Source organism: Caretta caretta, chromosome 17, assembly GCF_965140235.1.
Source record: "Caretta caretta isolate rCarCar2 chromosome 17, rCarCar1.hap1, whole genome shotgun sequence".
NCBI classification, from domain to species: domain Eukaryota; kingdom Metazoa; phylum Chordata; order Testudines; family Cheloniidae; genus Caretta; species Caretta caretta.
Window position 1 is genome coordinate 8,291,272 of NC_134222.1, and position 20,640 is coordinate 8,311,911.

The 20,640-nt window shown below is 39.4% G+C and overlaps 1 protein-coding gene across 8 annotated transcripts in view; it reads right to left on the reverse strand.

Moving 5' to 3' along the window:
- Positions 1-20,640, reverse strand: part of SYNRG (synergin gamma) — a 133,928-nt gene that overhangs the window by 92,999 nt on the left and 20,289 nt on the right. For 4 of the 8 annotated variants that reach the window (XR_007353125.2, XM_048823605.2, XM_048823602.2 and 1 more), the window contains exons 7-12: positions 19,011-19,313; positions 17,828-18,052; positions 14,293-14,370; positions 11,867-12,063; positions 10,685-10,933; positions 2,568-2,704 (exon numbers count right to left, since the gene is read on the reverse strand). Coding sequence is in view for 7 of the 8 variants with exons in the window: in XM_048823605.2 (XP_048679562.2) it covers positions 2,568-2,704; positions 10,685-10,933; positions 11,867-12,063; positions 14,293-14,370; positions 17,828-18,052; positions 19,011-19,313 (1,189 nt within the window). In the remaining variant the exon portion in view is untranslated. The remainder of the gene's footprint in view (positions 1-2,567; positions 2,705-10,684; positions 10,934-11,866; positions 12,064-14,292; positions 14,371-17,827; positions 18,053-19,010; positions 19,314-20,640) is intronic. The other 4 variants (XM_048823610.2, XM_048823607.2, XM_048823609.2 and 1 more) reach the window with 2 other exon arrangements.

A 20,640-nucleotide genomic window follows, 5' to 3' on the forward strand; every position in this document is an offset into this window, starting at 1 on the left:
TCTAAATTGTGTGTATTAACTCAAATGTGCTCTATCAAACATATGATAAAGTACTTATTTTACTTCTGCACTTTTAAAAGAGTTTTATGACGTACACTACATTCATAAAAGATCTGCAGCGACAATATTCTCATGGCAACCCAGTTCATCTTACACTAGTCACTATCTCATTGAAATTCTATCAACACTACTCTGGGCCAAAACAGTAAATTCTCCACCCACGGAGAATAGAGATGCCTTACGTGCATTAACTTCTTGATTCTTACTTGTGACAGAATATGGGAGTGAACTGTTCTAGATATGCACCACTGCAGTTTTTAAGCCAGAAGAGCACACACACACACGTGAAAAACACTGGTTTCATTAATCACATTGTCCAAGATGGTTTAAGGGCATGCCTTCTTGATGGGACCAGAAATGGGTAAGAATCACAGGCTGCCTGAGATTTTGCTAACTCAGTGCTTCCACTTCTTCTGCTTTTGATTACATTTCATTGCATATTGCAAAAACAACAAGAGAACAGATCCATTATTCCAATAAGAGCAAAAGATAACATCTGAATTTCTACACAGCGAAGGTCACCGAGCTCAGGTAGCCACAGTTCAGCAATGTCAGGATTATGCCATAATTACAGGAACAGACCTTTTTGCACATGAACATATTCTAGTTAGTATAATAAACTGCCATAATAACCTGATACTGGGTTAGCAGTTCTTGAAAGATTTAAACATGTACTGCAAGAGCTTCGCTTTCCCCCCCGCCTTATCAGACCTTGGCAGCTCTGCAGAACATCATCCTTTACATAAGAATGACTGCATTTTACCTCTAGTTTGTGTCATTTAACACCATACACATTGAAAATATGAATGAATTTCTATGGCGTTCTTTGGCCTGGAGCAAGAATCTTTCCACAGCCATTTAAATCTCCTTATCAGTGACCTGCAAGCTACACACAAACCCAGCACTTGCACGTGCAGTCTAACGGTGGCCCATGGGGCTTGCAGAATAAGACAGAGCAATGTCAAAAAATGTAGTTTATGGCAATATAATTTAATTTCACATCACTACAATATAGACAGTTCGATATCCAATCTTGACAAATACAACAGTTAATCTGGTGTACGCTATAGATGGCTTTTAAAAAAAAACAAAAACAAACTCAACACATCCATAAGCAAATAGACTGCAGCTCATTGTAACATTCTATCCAAAACTGAATGCTCTTACAACAACTGAATAAAGAGAACTACTGCAGGGGAAAACACTGATTTCTCATGACCCTCCAATTCCAATTACGGAACTTTAAACAAAACTGTGCTTACAGATTTGTAAATGCTTTTGCTAAGACTTCCATTAACAGAATAAATTTTATTAATTGCAGAACTACGCCTAAAACAAAATGACTAAATAAAATATGGAGCATCTTCAGATTAATGTAGTGTTACTGATTTAAACTATCAAAATGAAATCCCTTTCATGAAAAGCGATGACTCAGACTGTAATTTTACGCATGCTGCAGCTGAACAATTCATTCTAGTATCTTCCTCTGATGTCACTGTCAAGGAAGCAATCTACATATAAGAACAACCAGTTCAGTACATACAGACCGAATGTTTTGTTCCTAAAATTAATTAAAATTAGGGAGAAGCATATTATTTTGCCCTGTATAGTATGAGAAAACAAAATTTTGGGGCTTCCTGACCATAGGACGTTGAAAGTCAGAATTTTGTGAAAGAATTCAAACTCAAACAGGAAGCTTTGGATAGTTACTTCTCTACTCCACACTGCCTAACCCATGACTGTATTGAGGCAATACCACTCTCTCAATTAAATAAATAAGGGCCACCAGAATAGGAGAGGCGTTGAGCAACCACAATGCCAGTAGACCTCTAAAATTTGAATGAAACAGACTTTAAATGGGATTTCCAGGCAATCACCACAACTCAAAGTCAGGTACTAAATAAAAATTGGCCAAAATGGAAAGGATGAGAGGAGCTAAAAAACCCCATCCACTGGAGAGCCGTGGTCTTTTAAAAGAAAACAGTCTGACGTTTGATGCTCTCTGCATGGCGTTTATGGCCTGATCAAAGGCAACTGAGGTCAATGGAAAGCTTCCCATGTACTTCAGTGGGTGCTGGATGAGACCCTTAACCAGGGTAGTTAATGCTAAGTGCATAGCTTATCTGTCCCAATTCATTTTTCTGAGAGCACAGGAATGAGTGGATTGCTATATGTAAAGGTTTGAGCCTAATGCACAGCATGAAAGAACTCACGAGTGTCAGCAACAGAATAAACACTTGAAAAACCTATTCTCAAAGCTTTATACACAATTTATCTCAGCATGATGAATGGAATTCTAAAGAATGGTCAGCCATCTATAGTACATTAAATGTCAGTTTGGATACACTGCCATTAAGATTTCTGAAACGGCTGCTGAAACAAACTGCCAGAGTCAAGATCAGGTGACGGTATGAAATGATGGGTTAGAAAGTTACACAAAGAAAATGTTTAATTGCTTTTAAAAGAATATTTAAGTTACTGAAAAGAAATTCAGATATCTACTCTACCTGCTCCGGTGCTGAGAACTGGTTGCTTTGGAGGATCCAGATCCCTCCCCTTGGAAATCGGTGAAAGATTCATCGAGTGAGCCAGACTTTGAAGCATCCTGAAAATCCTGGAAGTCATCTTCTTCTGGTTTTACTACCTGGATTGCATAAAATCATGAGACCCGCCACCATTTAGCACGGGAAAACACATTCCCTTGACATTTTAAATATATATAGAATAGTATATAGCCTACTCAGTACATTTTCTATATACTTCACTGCAAAGTCTTAATATACAAATCAATAGTTAAAGGGAGCAGACAAAGCCCTACAAAATGTTATTGAAAGAAACAATTGAGGGAAATGGGGAATGGACTACATGAAACAAAAGAGCTTTTGTCAATTTCCATAATCTATGATAAAAAGTGAATTAATGTTGGAATAAAGGCACAAGGTAAGCTTAACTGTAACAAATATCTTTTACTCATTCATAAAAAAAGCACAGCACCACCATCTGCAGTAAAAGCTTCCTTATGCTGTCCGACAAACACGACTAAACCTTGCTTTGGAAGATCCGCAACTAGACGCTAGATTGTTTACTCTGCAAAGCCACTGGGCACTGAAATGGTCAGCAATGGTGCCAAAGGTTATTTTATTATGATGGGGTGGACATCTGTCCTCGAAAGAATGGACTGAGAGAAGCAAAGCAATTCATTTCACAGAGACCACTGAAGAACCAAGAGGTAGACACATGACTTTGTAAAGCCCTTTGATAAGTTACTAGTACTAGTTAAATTCACTTTTAAATTAAATGGTCTAAAAACATGTGAGGCCTCTGAATCTAGTCACAGAAATAAATATCAGGACCCTGAATACTCCATAAGCATATAATTGTGCTTCAGAATCCATGTTATATGGAGCAGTTATAGAGTTTTTGGTCCACAATTAACAGAGAGAACCAGGATGTGTTGCAGCATGGAGCTTAACAAATGAAGGAACTTCCTGATTAGAGAGAGTTCTCTAGTGGCTGCTTAAAGCATGCCTCTGTGTTTATGTCCTCACACTACATGATGAGAAGTGAGAGAATCTTTCTCTCTAAAGAAGGAGCAAAGGAAAGGAAAGACACCTCCAGACTGTCAGAGTGGTCAGTGAGTGAGGGAAATGGAATATCAGGGAGGAGACCTGTGAAAGCAGCAGCAAGGAGACAGAGAGCCCTGTCTCACCTCAGCAGTAGAGCCCCATAGCACAATTGGCTCTATTACAGACATTTGATTTTCGCAACTCAGGCAGCTGGCCTTGCAGGAGCCAAGATTTGAGCAATTCTGGTTTAACAGAGAAAGCATAAGAATATCAGGTAAATACCCTGGTTGCTGCTGTTGCTGATATCCTATGTGTCCTCCTCCTCACTGAAGAAAAGAAAGAATACTCCAAAAGTGAAACATGAGCATTTGATGTCCATTTCATAGACAGACAATATTACATATGAAAGGGGCAAACTTAATAGGAAGTGCCAGAAACAAGGGGAAACAGATGAGACTTCTATTACTGCAGTTCACAGTCTTGCTGAACATTGCAAATATGGAACATTAAAAGAACTAATATGAGACAAGATGGTTGTTGGTATAAAAGACCAGTTTATCAGCACAGGTTCAGTTAGACCCAGATCTCACACTAGCAAAACAATAGCAAAAGTGAGAATGCAACAATAAAGAAACAGCAACGTGGCTTACATGCTACAGCATAAGGAAGACTGATCCACTAGGAAGGGATATTGCAAAAAGGGATCTGGGGGTCACAGACGATCACAGGCTAAATGAGTCAGCAGTGTAACATTGTTGCCAAAAAGAAAAAAAGCAAACATCATTCTGGGATATATTAGCAGGAGTGTTGTAAGCAAGACACAAGAAGTAATTCTTCAGCTCTACTCTGCACTAATTAAGCCTGAACTGGAGTATTGTGTCCAGTTCTGGGCGCCACATTTCAGGAAAGATGTGGACAAATTGGAGAAAGTCCAGAGAAGAGCAACAAAAATGATTAAAGGTCTAGAAAACATGACCTATGACGGAAGATTGAAAAAACTGGGTTTGTTTAGTCTGGAAAAAAGAAGACTGAGGGGACACAGTAACAGTTTTCAAGTACATAAAAGGATTGTTACAAGGAAGACGGAGAAAAACTGTTCTCTTTAACTGCTAAGGATAGGACAAGAAGCAATGGGCTTAAATTGCAGCAAGGATGATTTAGGTTGGACATTAGGAAAAACTTCTTAACTGTCAGGGTGGTTAAGCACTGGAATAAATTGCTTATGGAGGTTGTGGAATCGCCATCATTGGAGATTTTTTAAGAGCAGGTTAGACAAATGCCTATCAGGTATGGTTTAGATCAGGGGTTCTCAAACTTCATTGCACCACGACTCCCTCTGACAACAAAAATTACTACACGACCCCAGGAGGGGAACTAAAGCCTGAGCCCTGCCATCCTGGTCGGGGGAGGCCAAATCTGAAGCCAAAGGGCTTTAGCCCCAGGCAAGTGGCCTATAACCTGAGCCCAGCCACACAGGGCTGAAGCTCTCAGGCTTCGGCTTTGGCCCTGCGTGGTGGGGCTGAGGCTTTGGGCTCAGGCCCCAACAAGTCTAACGTCAGCCCTACCAACCCCATTAAAAAGGGGTCCCGACCCACTTTGGGGTCCTGACTCACAGCTTGAGAACCGCTGGTCTAGATAATACTTAGTCCTGCCATGAGTGTAGGGGACTGGACTAGATGACCTTTTGAGGTCCCTTCAATCCTGCAATTCTATGACTGCATCAGACAATATTGACACAGTAAAAAGAAAAGTCGCAAATGGGAAAAGAGCAGCCAAATCAAAGTTACAAATAAGAACAGTGCACAAATAGTAAGTGGGAGATCAAAGAACCGTAACAGGAGGGAAGCTTAGAAAAGCTGTGGAAGATGTAGCAAGACACCCAGCCACAGCAGGCAACATCATCCAGCAAAAGAGGCAGAATGTAGGAAATGCCACAAAATGGAACATTTTGTAACATACAGGTCATCAAGAGTAGTGAAAACAATCCAAGAAGGAGAGTGTTATCATCAGACAATGAGTCCATACTTTTAGGGATCATATCCTCAGTAGAACAGACAACACTTTGGAACACAAGCATGAATCTAAACAGTTGAAACCTTTACTTAAAATTTATAATGGAGCAGCCATCACTGCAATCCCAAAAAAAGATTATAATCCATGTTGAGATGGAGATTTGCAAAGACCAAATAAAATTCTACATGGGGCTAGTAACAGCACATTGGATGTTTGTAGCCAGTTGCTTGGGAAACTGGAGAAAGGATGGAAAGTTCTTCAACAAATAATATACATAATACAAGGACTGACAACTCTCCTACTAGGTTTGCCAGCAATACAAGGACTATACCTAGTAGAAAACCTGGATTGAATGTATGGCAAAATGCAAACTATAGAAGAGATGTACCTACACATCTTCACAGGGCTAGGAAAGAAGTCTGAGGAGTACAGCATAAAACTGGTGTCATCACCAATAACTTGTGCTCTCACTGTCCCATGCCCCAGCCTTGTACCCTTGCTAAAGAAAGGCAAAGAAGAATTTAAGAGAGGGGAAGATACGGGGGTTATTTCCCAGATAGAAGAACCCACTGACTGGTGTGCGGGGACGGTTGTAGTACCAAAGCCCAATGCAAAATCCAAACCGGTGTGGACTTTACACTACTTAATAGAAGTGTGCTCAGAGAAAGACACAGGCTTCCTGCAGTTGACCAGACATTAGCTCAATAATCAGAAGCCAAAGTCTTTTCAAAGTCAGATGCTACAGCAGACTTCTGGGAAACCTTCCCTTGCTAAAGAATTTATACCATTAATGACATTCATCTCCCCTCCCACCCCATTTGGAAGGTACTGTTTCAATCATCTTCCATTTGGCATAGAATCTCACAGATTGTGTCATGTATGCCTGGCATCCTTTGCCATGCAGATGATGTGTTGGTATATGGTAGAGACAAAAACGAAGAGGAGTGACTACATGCAGTTGAGACACTTCCCACAAGCCAGTGGGTATGAGAAATGTGAGTTTGGAGAGGAACGGCTAAAACGTGTAGGATATATAAATAGCAAACAGGGAATTCAGACGGATTCAGAAAAACCCAAGGCATTATCTCCTTAATGGTCACACAATATGTGGATCTGGAGTAGCCCACAACAAAACATTTAATAAAATTGAAGAACTGACATCTTCACCTGATTTGGCAAAATATATGGTAAACTATCCAACAACATCCAGCAGAGGCATCTTCATATGGTTTAGGAGCGAGCTTACACAAAAGCAGCCAGAAGGCGACCAGAGACCTGTTGCATTCACATCAAGAAGCCTCACAGAAATAAATAGCAGACTGCTCACATGAAAAAGGAACCTCCCGCAGTCACTTGGGTCTGTGAACAGCTCAGTGCATATCTGTTTGGCTTGAATTTTAACATGGAAGTGGACCATAAACTCTCAGTGGTATTACTGGGTTCAAAACCACTAGATGACCTTCCACCTAAGAGTCAACAGCTGAAGCAATTTTCTTTTAACATTGAACACGTATTAGGGAAAGCACTCATAGCAGCAGACACTATTAAGAGCCCCAGTTGAGCATCCACTACAGTAAAAGAAAAGGATTCAGAGAGGGTCAGAGTCTACATTGATCTTGATTTGGCTGTAATTCGAGCATCTGCTGGACAAATTCAGAAAATGAGAGATGAACAACTAAAGGATGAGACTTGCCAGAAACTTACTCTACTCTGCCACAGAGCATGAGGTTGAAGGAGTCAACTTCCAACAGACCCACCACCACATTTGCAGGACCAAAATGATGATTACATGGCTGATGGCCTGCTTCTGAATGGATGGCAGATTCTTATGCCAACAGTACTTCAGAAAGAGATGCCCTCCAAAATTCATGAGGGTCACAAAGATATAAACAAGTGTAGGACACAAGCACAATAATCAGTATGGTGGCCCGGTCTGAATAGGTAAATTCAGACCTTAGTAGAGCACCGAGAGATATGTAACAAGAAAAAAAAAAAAAAAAAACTGCCAGAACCACTACTCTCTGTAAAGCTACCTGACAGACCTTGGTATCAGGTAGCCACAGATTTGTTTTTCATACATTTACATACTCATTTACTTCTCCAGTTATATTGACTTGGCTATACTTACACAGACCATCCAGAAACTAAAGTCAATACACCGGACCCTCGCTAGAACGCACGTCTATATATCGCGAATTCGCATATAACGCAGTCACGGCCATGGATCCCAAATTTAATTACTTTAATTCCATTTAATTTTAATGTGGTCCCCGCGTTAAAGCGGTACTGTGCATGGATCCCAAATCCCACATTCTAGCAAGGGTCCAGTGTATTTGTAAGACACAGAGTTCCTGAAGTCCTCTTATCTGCTAATGGAGTTCACTTTACCTCTGAAACATTCCTAACATTTGCACAGGACTTTGACCATCATACTAGAAGTCTACATTACCCCCAGAGCAATAGAAAGGTGGAGAGAGCAGTGCAGAGTTTAAAAAAAAAGACTTCTGCAAAAATAAGTAGAAACATATAAAACACTCCTGGCATTTCTGGAAGTGAGCCCCCTCCACAGGGAACTCCATGCACAAACTCAATAGAAATGAGAACATGATCTGGAAGACTGACCAGATCCCTCAAAGACTTGATCATTAGACTATTCCTCAGGGATATTTAAAAGCAACAGACAAGGGGACATAGTGTAAATAAGCTTCAAATTCCTTTAAACTATTCTGAATGTGTGTGTATATGAATTGGTTTACAATTTAAGTTTTAATTTTTCATTATAAAGAAAGGGAGATGTGGAGTGATTATAGAGTTCCTGGTCCTGCAGTTACCAGAGAGGACCAGGATGTATGGCAATGGGAATCTTAATAAATATAGGAACTTCCTGGTTAGAGAGCAGTCTAGTTGTTGCTTAAAGCATGCCTCTGTGTTTACGTTCTCACACTATACTTTCTGCTGCAGAACTAGGTTTCAGAACCCAAACTCACTTAGAAAAAAGTGTTGAGCCCTTATGCTTGTGAAAATAACCTGCCCAACAGCAATGATAACCTTCCAAATACAGACAGTATAAATCAATGAATTACTATCTCTCTGAATCTGCAGACAGCCTGAATATTAGTTCTGAACCATGTAATCTGCCCCCATTCTTCTCAATGGAGGGTTAAATCCTAAAATCCAACGGTGCAAATTTCCATTGTAAACAGTATTAACTCTCTCAAGACTGAGCATTACAACATTCAGCTACTGTGCTTAAATCATACACCCAAACTATCTCCTACCCCTTTCCAAAAAAATTCCCCACTGCCCCTATCCAACAGCCAAAATCTCCAGCTTCCTCCTGACAACTTTGATATTTTTTACACATTTTAATACAAAGTCAAGTTGCACAGTGAACATTAAAACTTGAGGGGCAGCATAAAAAAATTGAATTTACCATCACATTAAAAAAACAGAGGGGATATTGAAGCAAGTGTATTATTCATTTTCACATTTAATTCAATTGATCTGAAACTACCACAGAACATCTGGTCAGGAGAACCATGCCAGCTAGTTTAGGTATAACTTGCTGTTACCCCACTCTAAATCCATGTATGGGATTGATGATCAGACACTACAGGGGCCCATTAAAGAGGTTTCTAATTAGAGCCTTCTTTGAGCAGTAAGAGAGGAGATGCAGGGTCTTTTGGTTTTATTACTTCTGAAGTCTGAAGGTAAATTTATACCTTGTCTTCCATTTCTCTATTATGCATTTCTATTAACCATTCTTTTTAACAATAACAGCATAATATTAGAGAGTTAAAACAGCTGAGCAGTTGCAGTTGAGACTGCTTTTTCACTGAGAACTAACAGACAACACTAGTAGGCTGCATATGGTGATCCCCCAGTACGCTATACATCTAAATCAGTATGAACAAAGTTTACACAAGTCGCATAGGCAGTGGCATAAAACCCATCAGTCAAAAGAGGGAGGGCAGCAGGGACGCAGCTGGATATTAGGTACAATTCCAAGGCATTCAAAAATGTTAGTTCAGTTAAAACATGGATTTCAATTAGTTTGTTTGCAGATTTTTTTTTTTTTTTACAAGCACTATCACCTTTAAGGTACAACACCCACGAATTTGCTTGAGTGGTGTCAATTTTCCTCTATCGTTGCAAGAAACTGAGAGACTTAGAATTAAGCATTTTGGATTGTACCAAACAACACAGGTAAGTTCATGTTGTACAGTGTGGTGAAGATGTAACGCACCATATTAGTAGTGGTATATTTTCATTAATACTGTCTTTGAATCAGAAGTAATATTTTTGCTTTTAGCTGTATAACTAAATGGGAACTATTTGCAAGGATTCTGTTCTCCACGGTGCCCTTCCAACAACACAAAAACAAAAAGTGTATTTAGGATCTCAGTAGATATGGAAGACATCTGTTAATAAAGGACTTCATCCCAGACATTAATGTATTATACTTGATCTTAGCCAAGTCATCTTTGAATAGAGGAAGAACATCATGGAAGAAAAAAAAAATCAATCAGTATATGCTGCAAAACATCAAAAGGAATATGCTGTGGATGCTGGGCAAATTGAATTTTGAATAGCAAAATTGATCACCAAGATCAATTTATGCTTCCAGAAAATTTGGATAATCTTTTCTATCACTGGTACACAGCTTTCAGTTCTCCCTGTGATGGTCTCATTTCTGTTGTACTAGCCAGATAACAAAGGTCTTGTTTAGTTTACATGTAATTCCACTTCAAATGTTGTAAAAAAAAAAAAAAGGAACTAAGTAGAGAACTTTCTCGGGATGCAAGAGCTTAGGAAGGGAGAAGAAATTTGTCTAGCTCTTCTAATGCCATCTGAGAGACTGAAACATCAAAGAAGCTTGCTACAGCATGGTCTTGCATATTTAAATGGGCATGCTCTAGATTTCAGTTTCATTTTTAATGTTTACTTAAAATCCAGTTGTCATTATGCAGCTTTGAAACAGAGTTCCCCTGTAATTCTCTTTCAATGATTATACAGATTTACTATGCTATAGAAACAGCACTAACCTGGTTTGGGGGGTAAGATGGCATGAAACCACTAGAAGCCTGTGCTGCAGCGCCACCCACTGGTGCAGTTATGTTTATTCCTATGACTGCCTGTCCAATATGAAGAGGCATGGAGACTGGCGGTCCAGAGGGCCTCATAGACTGTTGACTCACTGTGGCGGGCAATGAAATTGGATATCCGCTTAAAGTGGGGACAGGAGCAGTTGGAAATTGGTTTAAAACATCGGGACTCAATGCGGGTACTCCTCTCTGCACAAGGAATAAAATAGAGATAGTTATATGCATTACACATTTCTATTTCCTTCATCTGTACCCTTATTTCTCAAATAATTTTATTTATTTATTGAAACTGTGAAAAAGCAGGGAGTCAGTCCTTCAATTCTGTTTTTTGCACACAAAAAAAAGCTACTGAATTTTACATGATCAAGGTGAACCTACACATATATAATATGCTGGAACTCATACAGTTTACTGCTAGATCTCATATGGATCTATAGACTCACTTTAGTCACTTACAATTCTTGTGCGTGTTTTTTTTAGTATCTGAATGGTCAAAATTTAGCACTGGCTAGAGCTCACTGAACATGGGTAAGTACTATGCAAATTTTCCCCACACATCTCCAACAATGTACATCAATGCCAATCTTCACTGTCCCATCTAGTCTACTCGTGGATTTTTCTTCTGTCAACTTCTGATCATAGTGAAGTTTGCAAAACTTGAATGGTGGTTTTTGCAATTTCAGACAAGTTTCTATTAAACTAGGAACAGCCATGACATTACGCTGTAACCTGACACAAAAGTTAAAACCTAGACTACACATGCCAAAAAATTAACTAATTCACCCACTGCCCAGATACTCAGATAATCTAGTGGAGGGGCCCATATCACTTCCTAAATAGATAGTTATACAGCATAAAAGAAAAGCCAAAGCCAACTACGAACTTAAATGAGTCCTGAAGAAGAAATAATAGCTATAAATGCAGACGGTGACATCCTGGATCCACTGAAGTGAATGGGAGTTTTGCCAAGATTCATTCAGTGTATTTAACGTGTGGTATAATACAAGTACACCTGTCCATACACAACATACTGCAGGGACATTACAAAAGTCAGTGACAGTTTATCAAGAGGAGGTTAGACCCTTTTCCATTCCCCCCAAAGACTGTCTCAGTCATTTGTACCTGAGTTACTGCTATCATAGCCAGGACAGTATAAAGCTCTTCTTTGGTAAGTTTTCCAGGTGTGGTACGATTGGTTAAGGCCCATATTTGTCCAAGGGTCTCCCTGGGAAGTCCAGATGACATCAGAATGGGATAGAGTTTAGCAGTATCTATTCCAGTAGGAGTCATAGTGGTTTCTAAAATTTTCTTATACAAATCTATTGAGGGAAACACAGTGTTGGAGGGTGAAAGTAAACATTTTAAAGAGATTTTAAGATCATTTTTCTATTCTAACTATAAAACTATGTTAAGGGTTGTAATATGGTTGACATGGAACATTACCAATTTGATTAGGCATCAGCGTTAAAGTTGACACATAACACTAGAAGTTTCATCTATTTATAACTTCTCATTCTACCTGTACATTCATATTCAAAGGAGCAGGTGAAAAAGAAAAGAAGTTCCCCAAACAAAGCCCAAAGAGATAGGGAGAGAGATTTGTAAGTTCCCAAGGAAAATGAATAAAAATGCTGCACGCTCTAGCACAACTCTACCAGTTAACTTGAGGCCTGTCAAAAGCATCCTCCAGTCCCTTGCAAGGGAAACATAACATGCTAATTTAACCAAGCTGCACCTAAATCGAGATAATTAGTAGTATCAATGTCTGAATTGATTTATTTTCTAATGAACAAATTACATCAAAAACCATCTGGCCAAAACATCCTATTCCCTTCAGTTTCAATACACAGGGCAATAAAACAAGTTGCTTACAGTAGTTATTTTTCAGAAATTTAGGAGACAACTCTGCCAGCTAACTGTGCTACTTCACACCACATTCTGCGTGTTCTATTCAGCAAGACTTCTGCCTATTTCACCAGTACTAAAGGAAATTACCTATGCCACAGCAGATTCTCTATACCTAGATATAATGAAAGGCTTACATTCTAAGACAGACATCTGCTTTATTAAACTGGATATCAATTGATCAGTAAAACCAACAATCCACACAAAACAACTAGTTCTCTTTATAAATTTCACTACATATTTCTGTAATGAGGCCTCTGGGTAATCCTTGTGTGAAGATAGCCAGAGCAGCATTATGTAGTTAAAATTTAGTGCAATCTAATCAATATTTAGTACAGCACTTCATTTTCTATTTACTATGCTTTGGCATATATAAGGCAAATAACCTTAAGAAATGAGCCTGCTTAATTACAAGAGATACTGAAAGGAGACAGCTCACAAAAATGTTATACCAACGATGGCAATTCCTATGCCACCATTATAACCTCTAGATTTAACATTTACTATGTTTGAAGAAGCTCCTGCCTTCTCTGAATGCAGATAAAGCTACCAAAGATGTGTCAGACATCCCAAAACATGTTTTGGGATGCTTGCCAGTTTGTGCAATGAGTTAAGAATGCCCTAACAAACACTAGTGATCTTTGAAATTGTGAAACAGATTAGCTAGGAACATTGCAGAATTCCCATCCTGGGAGGTCTTTCAGAACCAGTTAGACAAACACCTGTCAGGGATGGTCTAAGTGTCCTTAATCCTGCTCAGCACAGGGGGATGGACCAGATGACCTCTTGAGGTCCCTTCCAGCCCTACATGTCCATGATTCTCCAAAGCTATACTTGGAACAGATGAACTTGGTCATTATCACTGCTGCTGTACCACATCTAAGAAATACCATGTATAGTTCAGACAACACCACCAAACACCTAGTTTTCTCAGGAGTGATTAAAAAACTTGCTTTACAAATTAAATTAGTGATCGAGAAATTCATGAGCTGCTCTTTCTGCTTCTACTCAAAGAAATATATGTTGACATTAGTCAGCCAAAGTTTAATACTAAATTTAAGACACAAACATCAGTGACTGCAAGTACGATGACTACTTCAGTAAATTACAACTTACAGTTATGCGTGTATTGCCTTTAAACATTGCATGCGGATATGCACTTCAGGAAGCGTAACCATTCATAGTCACACTCAATAACAACAACTCTGCAATGGCAGGGGACAGGACAAGATGACCGGATAGGTCTTTTGCCTGTGTTGTGCAAGAGGTCAGAGAAAATGGTCATCACTGTCCCTTCTGGTCTTAAAATCCAATAATGTATTTTCTGATCCCATAGTGACTTGTCATAATATGAACAGTACTATGTAAGAACAAAGGGGACACCATCTATCTTAAATACTCATACATAAACTGGTATTCCTCACTGTCAGAACCACAGAACCTCTGACCCAAGTCAACATGACCCTGGAACAAAAACTACAGGACTGGAAAGCTTCTGTATCAAACCTGACAAAGTTTAGGGATTTGGAAAGTTTTTATTGTAGATGAAAAAAATATTGATTTGGGTAAGACATTAAGCAACACTGAAGTGTAAGGATTTTTATACTTTTTATTTTAAATGATATTATAGCAGAACATTTTACCTGGAGCCAAGCTTTCATTGTAAATCCAAGGTGGTATCATTTGCTGGATTGGATCTTGGGAAGGGAATACTCCAACACCTAAAGGTATGGATTATATTTAAAAAGGAGACAAGAATCGTATTAGGAGTAGAGAGATTCAAAATAGGAAAACGCCTGTGACACAGTTTTTGGTATTTCAACCAGCCCATTTCAGACATGGAATCACCTGGCTACATGAGAGACGCAAAACTGATACTTCTACAAAATGACCTGAAACAGCAACAAAAATACAGTTAAACACACACGATGAAATAAAGAGCCACTCGTTGTCCAAACGTATCTGTTTGATCAGGAACACAAGACAAGTCCCATAAATTCCAAACATTTCATAAACAGCAGTGGTTCTGCCATGCCTATTTGCATAAAGTTGATGGGCAAAGAACATTACGGCTATTTACGGAATAATTTAATTTAATCACACTGAAACAAGTTTAGAACGTATTCTCTATGTTTCACAGGTGAACAGCTCATGGTAAAAGCCATCAACATCTTCCGTCAGGCTGGCTTGCCCCATTAGACCCATTCTCTCATCTCCTTATCCTACCTAGTCATTCAACTCAAGGAGTTGGCATTGCTGTTGTCACTGTAGAACTCTAACGCATTCTGCCCTCTCCAGTCCCCTATAACTTGAATATGTCACTCCCCAGATTCAAACATTATGTTAATTTTCTCCCTTGATTTCACCAAGTTTGACCCTTCTCAGTCCTTGCTCTGATTCACCCTTCAGCAGATTTCATCTTCACTTCAGACTTAAACCAACATTGTGACAACTCCTTTCACCCCTTTTCTAACCTGCCACCTTTCCCATTCATACACATTCTTTCCTTCATCATGATTAATAAAACCTGCTCTTTTATTGCTTGTTTTTCTTATAATCTTCCCTCCACTGACCACTGCCTGGTTACAGCAGAATACTCTCTCCCATCACCCGACTGCTCAGAAAGTGACCCTCCTTTCCCTCTGAAGAACCCTAATCCTGCTAGTCTCTCCAACCTGTTTTCCTTGCTCCCTCATTTGCTGATCCTTTCCCAGACAGTTACCTGCAACACTTCCCCATCTTCAGCTCTCTCATACTTCAAGTTCTACTTGGTTTACAGACCACCTGTGGACCCCTGTGCATGTGAGCTTATGCACTGAGAAAAGCGGTGATGAATGTCCCATATTTATTCTTGACCTCCTCAGACTCTACAAAAAGAAAAGGAGTACTGATGACATCTTAGAGACTAACAAATTTATCTGAGCGTAAGCTTTCATGAGCTATAGCTCACTTCATCGGATGCATGCACAAAAGCTTATGCTCAAATAAATTTGTTAGTCTCCAAGGTGCCACAAGTACTCCTTTTCTTTTTGCGGATACAGACTAACACAGCTGCTACTCTGAAACCTGTCAGACTCTACAGGGATTCCCAGTAAACCAAAGTTTAATTTTTACTTATCCCTAATTCCAAAGCTGCTAAGAACAGTCACTCCCCTCTTCCATACCAGCAATTCTCTTCACCCAGCTAAGTAAGAGGCATTTGATCTCTTCTTTCAATCTAAGATTGCCTTAACATGTAACTTTTCCATAACCCTTAACAGCTCATCCTCAGGCATTCCCTCCTTTTCCTCCTCCTCTCCTTTTACTTCCCTTCCATTTTTGCTTCCACCAGAAATTTCCGATATAATCTCGCCCCTAAAAAATCTCCTTGCCTCTCCTATCATTTGCTCCCACCTCCCCATCCCTTGTTTCCTACTTTACAATAGATTCAATTACCTCTTAGTAACTTCCAATTCTCTGAAGTTTGCACTGTCCAGGAACTTCTTGGGATGATTCACTTGTCCCCAATATCACCATATTACCGCTAACCCTCCCTCCCTCAAAGTACTTGGAATGGTTGCACTTATCCTTCAGATCCTTTAACAATATCCTGGACTGTTTTCAATGAGGGTTTCTAGTTGGGCTACAGAACAGAAGTGTTCTTCTATGCGTAGCTAGTTTCTGCTTTTCTGAAACAGAGCCTCCTTCTCCCACCTCACTAAACTTGGTCATGGTGAATAAGTCCATCCTCTTAAGCAAAGTCCATACCAAACCAGGCATCTCTGGCTCCTTCCTGTCATAGTTCTAGTCTTACCTATGAAATTCCTGATTCTAGTAGAATCTCCTCTCCTTTCACACAACTCCTACCTGTTGGTGCCATAATCTTCGCTTTCTGAAGCTCTTATTTTCTGAACTGCATTCCTGCCTCATCAACTTTCCACTGATTCTCAGATCTTCCAGAAATAACTTTTCTTCTTTCTTTGTCTCAATTTCTCTTTCCCCCTACCATTTTAATCTTTGCAGCTAACTAGAGTGTGTGGAGTTTGTACAAAAGACACAATATCACCTCTTTACATTAACTGTATTGTAAACAAATACAGCTCTTATTTCATGGTGTGCATTACAACTGTATTTTATTTCAAATTACAGAGTAAATGGATAACTTGAGCTACTAAAAAGCACTATCTGAAAATAGAGTGATTTAATTTCATCTTGTAACCAATAATTGGTGGGTATGGGGTTTTTTTGCACATTGGTGAGGTCCCAACTATTAACAGCAATGTCATCAAACAGCAATCAAGGTGGTATATAGAAAAATTAATTGAACTAAGGTACTGGCAAGACACCACAATCCCTTAAGAAAGTTCCAGCTTGAATTTTTAAATTCAATTATCTATATATTTCTTAAAATTGACCTGTGTTTCAAGAACAGAGGCCATGCAAAGTTATGTCCATGTCTCTCCATATTTGAACACCCTGGAATTCAATATGTGAAGGTGCCACCAAGCACAACTTCAAAGCACTACCAAAACATACTAACCAACACCTTTAACCTGTTTTGGTTCAACAGTTAAAGTTCTCTGCAGTTTGCTCTATAGTCAACAATACTAAAATCACATCTACAACAAGAACCTGCTTAGTTAATACTGTACTGACGAAGTACTGACATAGAATTGCATTTGTATCTGGTCCAGCGTGTGAAGTTTTGACTTCTACAAAGCAGGCTTTAAAGAAAAAAAAGTGCCAGGCCAATGGCTATTGTATGATATTGTCCAAACAAACTATTTAGCTTAACTAGAACATTTCCCCCCCCTCACAGTTGGGTAAAGATCCATTCTACAGTAGCAAGTTTCTCATGTGGCGTTTTTTGGGTCCATACCCTCCCCCATGCTACCCAAATTAATAAAAAAAACACAAAGCATAACAAACGAATAGGTTTTGCTGAAATAAGATGACAGAATATTTTAAAACAGCAGAGAATCAGTTTAGAGAAACTTGTTAAAATGTTTATAGTATATGCATGGTGGAAAGGATTCAGAGTAAATTCATGTATGTGTTACTTGCAGTCAGGAGCGAGAGGCATTGCCATATTACTGAAGCAGGGAATCAGAGCAAAATGATGCAGCATTTGCCGTAGAATTAGTGTGTAAGATGTTAGCATTCAAGCTACATTCTTTGTCAAATGTTTCATTTGCTCACCACACTCTTCAACTGCTATGTTTTGTTGTGAAGCCTTGTACACCTGTGCAGCGGTGGTACCACTTACAAGTCCACCTACAGCATTCCCGTTATTCACGGTTACACTGGGATGAACTTGGCTTGCGGCTGAGGCGTTATGCTCAATTTCAGATGTTTTAAGTTTGGTTTGCTCCTGTCCAGATGCACTTAAATCATAAATTAAGAGCGACTCCTCCAAGGAATGGCCTAGACAAACAGCAGGAGGAATTACTTTTATTTGGTTAATCATCTTTGTACGTATTCTCCCCCCAAATCATAATCCCACTCCCTCAAAGAAAAGACATGTCAAGTCCCACTTCATGGTACCAAGTAATGTGACTGATGGCTGATTCTCCACAGCACTGCCTGTGCGCACTCAGGACACCAATGTAATTCAGCTCAAGCATCTTCTACTAGAACTTGAGCATGCCCAGCATAGGGGGTTGGCAATGTAATTTTTTTCTTGTGCTTGTTATGAGCAGAACAGGAAATACACTTACTGCTGCACAGCCATCAAGTCACTCCTGACTAGTAGCAGGAACAAGGGCTAAGGGCCTGATCCAATGCCCACTGAAGTCTATGGGAGTCTTTATATCCATTGGATCAGCCCCGAGAGGGAAATGTGAAGTCAAGCTCCGCATTAGCATAACACGGTCTATGTTTATCCTCATCTTTCACCTCTATTTTCCCGCCCACTTCAGCCTCTTATGAGTAAAGGAGATGGCACATAAGAGGCTTTAGACTCAGCTGTTTATAATGAAGAGTTACATGCATCCTACTTAACTTCCCTTGAGCTCTCACAAATTTTCCACTTACATGTGCTAGAACATAGCCACCTGTCGCGGGCCAGGGGAGAAGGAATTGCAGGATCAACATCAATTATTTTCTCCTATAGTTCAGGACGCTACCACCCCAAATTATAGAAAGGTTTTGGTACAAGAACGATCTTAAATTATCTGCTAAGTGTGCCAATTTCCCCCCACTGACATGAGCAGAATTTTATTAGTAATTAATACAAACTTATTTCAACGTATCCATTTCTCATTTAACAGTATGTAAGTTTTGTTCAATTGGATTACAAAAGGGAGTGTTAAAGCAAGGTAGGCAGTGTTTACATGTAAATACTAGCTCCAACGGTAGAGCTAATGAAGATAGGATGGGTTACCTGTTTTATGGGTTGTGTGTGAAGATGCAGAGGTAGAGAAATAAGGAACCTGCCCAATGGTATCATGCAGGATGGAAGATACTGGAATCTGGACTGAAGGCAGAGGTTTGACTACAGCCTTTTCTGAAAGCAGTTGCCGAGCCTGCGTGGTAGGGTGGTAAGACTGAAAAGCCTGGAAAGAGGACTGAGGCACCAATGGCGGGGTTTCAACAGACCCTTGTATAAAGTCACTAAATTCTTCATCATCAAGAAAAGCAGAGGGTTGGGAGACAGATACAGTAGAATGGGATGGTCTAGGGTGATCTGTAAAATGGAATGAACACACGCAATGGAAGACAATGAGGTAAAGAAACTTGGTTCGGTGGAAAGGTGGGGAAAACAATTTCTAAAAATGGCAATTATTAAATGTAAAAAACAGTGATTGGGAAAAGTAAGACGTATATGCAGAACTATTTGACCAAAATAATGAGAATATTTACCATTCTATCAATCGACCACACTAATGCAAGGTACACTTCAGCTCCCCTTTTCCGCTATAAACCCCTTTGTCCAGATTTTTATAACTTGTCCATTTGGTTGAAACTTGATACTTCCACAGTCTGTATTAAGGTTTCCCCACCTCTTATATTAAGGAAGTACAAAACAAATGTAACCCGTGCTGTTGTGCTTAGAGTTGTGGACTGGGACTCAGGATATCTGAATTCTTTTCTCAATTCTGCCAGTAACTTATTGTTACACTTTAGGCAAATCACTTAAACCCTCCTTTGGCTCAATGTCCCAATCTATGAAATAGGGCTAATATTGACTTTGGTAAAGCACTTGGAGTTACTCAGATGACAGGTGCTACCTATATGCAAAGTACATTAAACAGACTTGAAGTAATCACCAGGTTATTCTTACAGGACAAGATATTCTAAAGTGATTTTGGATGCCCAACTTGAAACACTTTAATATGTCCCCATCCTTTGAAAATCAGGTCCCTTTAAGGTGTTTCAAGTTGAGAACCTAAAAATTCAGGAACCCAAATTCACGAGTAACTCTTGAAAATCTTGGCCACAGTACTCAAGTTACATCATTCTAAACAGATCTACTGTAGAACAAAATGACAGTTCTACAGCAATTTGGCCAGACTCAAGAACTATAATGGAAAAAAATACCACTTTCATAGGCAACACTCCCTCAAGGCAACACAGTATATGTCAAGCACAGCATGACCATCATTGACTTTATTTACATGCATTTGGACAAACCACTTTATCCTCCAATGGTTCTGTTTCATTGTACCACTTAGGCGTATTTATATCTACACAAAGCCTTTAAATAAATCTATTTTTTAGGTAAGGGTAGGTGGTCATGCTTTATTCCATGTACTGTAAACATCCTTAACAATAACTAAGGGGCCCCTAAAACCAGCAAATCCACCTTAAATTACACTGATGTATTTTCACAGTTTCTATTTCAATTTTACACAATCTTTAGCTAAAAGCCAGCCTTTAATTAAAAATCAGGCAACAAATTTTTGCTGTCCCACAAGTGGTCTCTTGAAAGGTTTCAAAAATGTACTTTATTACAGGTTTCGGCTCAGCTCGGTGAAAGCCTGTATGGGGTCAAACTGGAAGTGCATTAACCA